At 52.8% G+C, this 6,453-nt stretch overlaps 1 protein-coding gene across 1 annotated transcript in view; it reads left to right on the top strand.

Moving 5' to 3' along the window:
- LOC308678078 (zinc finger protein 212-like) overlaps nt 1-5,312 on the top strand; it is a 13,215-nt gene extending 7,903 nt beyond the window's left edge. Inside the window, exons 3-5 of the mRNA XM_081344927.1 lie at nt 1,118-1,229; nt 2,616-2,729; nt 2,819-5,312. Coding sequence (XP_081201053.1) covers nt 1,118-1,229; nt 2,616-2,729; nt 2,819-3,729 — 1,137 coding nt within the window. The 3' untranslated portion in view covers nt 3,730-5,312. The remainder of the gene's footprint in view (nt 1-1,117; nt 1,230-2,615; nt 2,730-2,818) is intronic.
- Nucleotides 5,313-6,453: the final 1,141 nt, after the last annotated feature.

Consider the following 6,453-nt stretch of genomic DNA (forward strand, 5'->3'; position numbering starts at 1 on the left):
CTGTCTATCTATCCCTCTATGTATATGTATGTATGTATGTATGTATGTATCTATCTATCTATCTATCTATCTATCTATCTATCTATCTATCTATCTATCTATCTATCATCCATCTGTCTGTCTATCATCTGCCTGTCTGTCTTTCTATCCATTTATCATCCATTGGTCTATCACCAATCTTCTGTGTCTGTCTGTCTGTCTGTCTGTTTATCTATCTATCTATCTATCTATCTATCTATCTATCTATCTATCTATCTATCTATCTATCTATCTATCTATCTATCTATCTATCTATCTTTCATCTATCTATCATCCATCTGTCTTTCTATCCCTTTATCATCCATCAGTCTATCATCCATCTTCTGTCTGTCTGTCTGTCTATCTATCTATCTATCCCTCTATGTATCTGTATGTATGTATGTATGTATGTATGTATGTATCTATCTATCTATCTATCTATCTATCTATCTATCTATCTATCTATCTATCTATCTATCTATCTATCTATCATCCATCTGTCTGTCTATCATCTATCTGTCTTTCTATCCATTTATCATCCATTTGTCTATCATCTTCTGCCTGCTTGCCTGCCTGCCTATCTATCTATCTATCTATCTATCTATCTATCTATCTATCTATCTATCCATCCATCCATCCATCCATCCATCCATCCATCCATCTGTCACCCATCTGCCTATCTATCTGTCTTTCTATCCATTTATCATCCGTCTAGCCGCCCATCTTAGCAAACGAGACTGGGCAGTTCACAATGTTCTGGGGGGGGGGAAACGTGATTAAAATCTCAACAAACATTTGAAAACGATAAAAAACAAGCCGTAACCCTTCCGGCAATCCAACAGGTCAAGAGCTCTACTTCCAGGCTGCCCGCCCACAAAGCGAGACGGGGTTTTTGACGAGCTTCGATTCAGTTCCCTGCCCGTTGTGGGCAACCACACCAGCGGGGTGTTTGTGTGTGTGTCTGTGTGTGTGTGTGCACACGCGCTAAGAAATGGGGTGTGAGGTCCCAGGAGCGGGGGTGCCTTTTGGGCCCAGGCCCTCCCCACCTGATCGGGGGGGTGGGGGCGGGGGGGTTGTCTCCCGGCTTCCGTTTTTTCAGGTCCCGGTGAACTTCGGCGACGTCTCGGTCTACTGCTCGGAAAAGGAGTGGGAGGACTTGAACGCGGGGCCCAAGGCGCGCCAGAAGACTGAGGCGTCCGTGGCTTCCATGGGTAAAGAGAGGTTTGGAAGAGGGGGTGAGGGACGGGGACGGGGGGGCTCCCCCCCAAACCTTGGAGGGATAAACGGGAATCAACTGGGCCTCAAATCTTATTGCACCTGCAGAGACGCCCTTTGGGCTGAGTTTTTGGGAGCCGGGGAGGAGGCGAATGGAGGAAGGCGAGAAAAAAGGAGGAGAGGAGGAGGAGAAGAGGAGGAGAGGAGGAGAAAGGGGAAAGAAAAAGGGTCAGGAGGAGGAGGAGGAGGAAGGAGGCTTCCCCTTTGACTTTTGCTTGTGGGAGGTTCACCAAAGAGGATCACGTGACCCCCGGCGCCTTTGCAGCCGTCGTAAGCGTGAGTCGGTTGCCAAGCCTTTGCATTTTGGTCGCCGCGGCGGTCGTTGAGGGTGAAAGCTGAGCAGCTTTCCTTCCGTGAGCCTTCGAAGTTTCAAACCGGACGGGAGAAATGGGACCGGACCCGTCGCCGTTTTCCACCCTTAACGACCGTCGCAGCCTTCCCTCCCCCCCCGGTGGTCCCATAATCAGAATCCGGACGTTGGGCCACCGACTCGTATTTTACGACCGTTTCTCCCTTTCCTTCTTTCTTGTTCTCTCTTTCCTTTTCTCTGTTTCTCTTTCTCTTTCCTTCTCTTTCTCGTTCCTTCTCTCTTTCTCCTCTTTTGTTCTTTCCTTTTGTTTCTTTCTCTTTCCTTCTTTCTTTCTCTCCCTTTCTCTTTCTTTCCTTCTCTCTTTCTCTTTCCCTCTCTTTCCTTTTCTGTTTCTTTCTCTCCCTTCCCTTTGCTCTATTTCTCTTTCCTTCTCTCATTCTCTTTCCTTTTGTTTCTTTCATTCCATCTTTTTTTCTTTCTCATTCCTTCTCTTTCTCCTCTTTCCTTCTCTCTCTTTCTCTTTCCTTTTCTGTTTCTTTCTCTCCCTTTCTCTTTCCTTCTATTTCTCTCTTTCCTTTTCTGTTTCTTTCTTTCTTTCTTTTTTCCTTCTCTTTCTCCTCTCTCTCTCTTTCCTTTTGTATTTCTTTCTCTCCCTTTCTCTTTTCTTCCCTCTATTTCTCTCTTTCCTTCTCTCGTTCTCTTTCCTTTTGTTTCTTTCTTTCCTTCTTTTTTCCTTCTCTTTCTCCTCTTTCCTTCTCTCTCTCTTTCCTTTTGTATTTCTTTCTCTCCCTTTCTCTTTTCTTCCCTCTATTTCTCTCTTTCCTTCTCTCGTTCTCTTTCCTTTTCTGTTTCTTTCTTTCCTTCTTTTTTCCTTCTTTCTCATTCCTTCTCTTTCTCCTCTCCTCTCTTTCTCTTTCCTTTTGTTTCTCTCTTTCCTTCTCTCTTTTCTCTCTTTCTCTTTCCTTCTGTCTCTCTTTCTCTCTCTCTCTCTTTCTTCCCCCCCCCCCACCAGGTTGTACTACCTCCAAACCCGATTCGTTGTCCCCCGTGGAAGGTGGAGCAGCTTTAAGTGGTGAGCCCCGAGGATACTCTGGTGAAGCGGAAGACGCCGCACAAGACAGAGCAGGTAATTTGCAGGGAATCCGTTCCCGCAGGCAACAGTTCCAAAAGCATTCCCAAATGCTTTGCAGTGGGTTTTTTTTATCCTTTGCCTAGATGCCGCTGTCCTCTTGCCAACGCCCACCCCAGCTGAGACGGAGCCTGGAAAGCTGGGTCAGTTCAGCCCCTCACCTGGGTCATCGGAGGAGGAATGCGTGTTGCCCTCCTCAGAGGAGGGCTTGGTGCGGGCGGCCGGCCGGACAGCTGCACTGCAAGGGTCGTCTGAGACGGGAGGAGACGTGGCAAATTTCACCACCATTGTCGTCCAGGAAGGGGTACTTCCCGGCGAAGCACCCTACGTGTGTCCCGATTGCGGCAGGAGCTTCTTGTACGAGGAGCAGCGCGCCTTGCACCAGCAATCCCACCTCCGGGCCGCTCCAGACCCAGGGGACAGTCCCGCGCAACGTCCCCGGCCCGAGGTCAGGGCGTACACCTGTCCAGATTGTGGCCGCTGGTTTCCCCACCAGGCCAGCCTGAGCAAACACCGCCTGTGGCACACGGGCGAGCGGCCGCACACCTGCGCCGAGTGCAAGAAGACGTTCCGGCTGAAGATCAACCTGCACCTTCATGAGCGTACCCACGCGGTCGCCAAAAAGGCGGGCTACTACATCTGCGGGCAGTGCGGCCGGACGTTCAACCACCACTCCAATTTTCTGCGGCACCAGATGATCCACACCGGGGAGCGGCCCTACGCCTGCGGGGAGTGCGGGAAGACCTTCATTCGCAAGGAGCACCTTGCCACCCACAGGCGGCTGCACACGGGCGAGCGGCCCTACCGGTGCCCGCTCTGCCCGAAGAGCTTCACCCGCAAACAGCATCTGGTGGGGCACCAGCGCCTGCATGAGGGTGAGGCCATCTGGCTGGAGGATCCCCCCACTCAGAGGGACGGGCAGGGCCAAGCGGGTGGAATCGGGGTTCTGGCCGGTGCCGTAGAGCCTGTCCTCGGACCGGAGACGTATCCCCCGTAATCTTGCAGCAGATTCCGGGGGGAGAAGCTGGCTGGGAAGCGTTTGGGCAGCCATCTTGAGCCAACTCCAAGGCCCACCTCAGTCCTGTCCTTGATCTCCACAGCTGGAGGCAAAAGGCAAGATCTGCTAACCTTAAGACCCACGGTGGTAACCGAGCGGGAAGGGACGTTGAAGGTCTTCTAGTCCAACTTGCAGCCCGAGCAGGAAACCCTAGACCAGGGGTAGGCAACCTTGGCACTTTAAGGTCTCATGGACTTCAACTCCCAGAATTCCTGAGCCAGCCGTGCTGAGGGGAGAGGGAGAGGTTTCCAAGCTGAGCCGTGCCGGCTCAAGAATTCTGGGTGTTGAAGTCCGCCAGTCGTGACGGGGCCATAGTTCCCCCATGCTGGCTCAGGAATTCTGGGAGTTGAAGTCCGCCAGTCATGACGGGGCCATAGTTCCCCCATGCTGGCTCAGGAATTCTGGGAGTTGAAGTCCACCAGTCATGACGGGGCCATAGTTCCCCCATGCTGGCTCAGGAATTCTGGGAGTTGAAGTCCACCAGTCATGACGGGGCCATAGTTCCCCCATGCTGGCTCAGGAATTCTGGGAGTTGAAGTCCGCCAGTCATGACGGGGCCATTGTTCCCCCATGCTGGCTCAGGAACTCTGGGAGTTGAAGTCCGCCAGTCATGACGGGGCCATTGTTCCCCCATGCTGGCTCAGGAATTCTGGGAGTTGAAGTCCACGAGTCCTAAAAAGAGCCAAGGTTGCCTCCTCCTGCCTTAGACCATTCCAGACAAATGATTGTCCAATCTCCTCTTCTCTCAAGTCTTGTCCTGATTGATTCCTGGAACTTTGCTGGGACCAAGGAGCAGGGTGGTTCGAAAAAGTCAAAATGGCAGCCAGCACGATCCTGATTCTCCCCCCATCCCTTATGGGTGCGGTTGCAAGGAGGTTCTTGACACTGGGGCGGGTGTGTGTGTGTGTCAAGTTTTATTCTATGTTTTCATCCCGGCTTGACACACTCGGCGGGAGGGATCTGGGGAATTCGGGGAGTTGAGTTCCATCCATCTTGAAAGTTGCCTCGTGTCAGGCCCGAACGATCCAGGACCACACGTTGATTTATTGCCCGTGCCGCCGGCAGGTCGTCCTCGACGTACGCCCCAAATTTCCGTTGCTAAGCGAAACAGTGGCGAAGTGGGGGTTTCACCCCGTTTGACCGCCTCCCTTGCCTCGTCAGCTGTTGAGGGAGCAACACGGTCCTTAAAGCGAATCGGGCTGAACCCGTTGGCGCTGCTTGTCGGAAGGTCCGAAAAGGGGACCGTGCGACCCGGGACGCCGCAACCGTCATAGATGCGAGTCGGTTGCCGAGCCTCTGGATTTTGATGACGGGCCCCTGGGGATGCCGCAACGGTCACTAGGTCAGAAAAAAACAGCCAGGAGTCACCTTTCAGTCAGGTGGTGACTTTGAATGGTCACTAAATGGAACGGTCGTAAGTTGAGGACTCCCTGCACTGTATCATAGCTGCACATTGTCCAGTGTGTTTCTATGAAGGAGAGGGTCGGTTCCTAATTCTGATATGTAAATAAAATGAAATAAAACTGTTAAATAAGATTAGATCTTGCGAATACTGTATTACAAAAAATCCGTTTGGCGCGGTACATCAGAGTTCCCCAATCTTCTGGAATTGGTGGGCCGGAGGGTGGGAAGGGGGGAAATGGAGGGATGGCTTTCTTGGGGGTGAATGCGTGCGTGTGTGCACGTCGCAGGCTTGCACAAGTCGGGTGCGAATCCCTGTGACGCTCATGCGACACTTGTGCAAGCGGGGTTGTGAATGCCTGCAGTGCTTGTGCATGCTCGCATGAGTGAGGCTGAGAATGCCACGATGCTGGTGGCAGCGCTCAAGCGAGTTGGTGCACGACCGTCTGGGACGCTTGCGATGACCGTTGTGCGATTGGGGCCGTGAATGCCGACGATGCTCACGCAACACGAGTGGGGTCGTGAACGCCTGAAGTGCTTGAGGTGCACGCTTGCATGAGCGAGGCCGAGTGAGGCAGCGCTCAAGCAAGTGGGAGCACGACCGCCTGTGACGCTTGCGGCGACAGTTGTGCACCTGGCTCCGTGAATGCCACAAATGGGGCCTCAAACACCTGCAACGCGCTCGGTGACGCTTGTGCAAGTGGGCCGACAAAAGCCCGTGACACTCGCACAAGGGGTGTGTGTCCACGAATGCCCGCGACACTCGGGGCAAGACTCGCGCGGGTCCAGCCGCAAACGCCCGCGATGCTTTGCCCAAGGGTTTTGTGCACGCACGTTCTCCAAGCTGGCCAGCTATTTATGCAATCTGCCCAATAAGGCTCAACCCGTGGTGGGTTGCAGCCCGCAGGTTGGGGACTCCTGCTGTAGTCCCTCTGGTGCTGAGCGCAGTGTACCTGCTCTGCGTTAATCCCGGTTACGCGCCGGACAAAGTTGCAGGTCAGTTCCCTGCCACGAAGAGGCGGCCTAACTGGGCCGTTGCTCCATTGTGGTTGCGTGGATTCTGGCAACCCAGATGGAGCCATCCATCTAAGGGAAGGGGACCCGCAACACGCTGGTCCTTGGTTAAACGTACGTGTCTTAGCTGCAACGCTCTTTGACGAGGCAGACGGGAAGAATATCCAGAGATCTGGACTTTGATATACAGCGTCGACAATCGGGGAAAACACACTAACGGACGGTTGAACAATAAAATCTAAAGTTCTC

This window comes from Vipera berus (assembly GCF_964194415.1).
Source record: "Vipera berus genome assembly, chromosome: Z".
NCBI lineage: Eukaryota > Metazoa > Chordata > Lepidosauria > Squamata > Viperidae > Vipera > Vipera berus.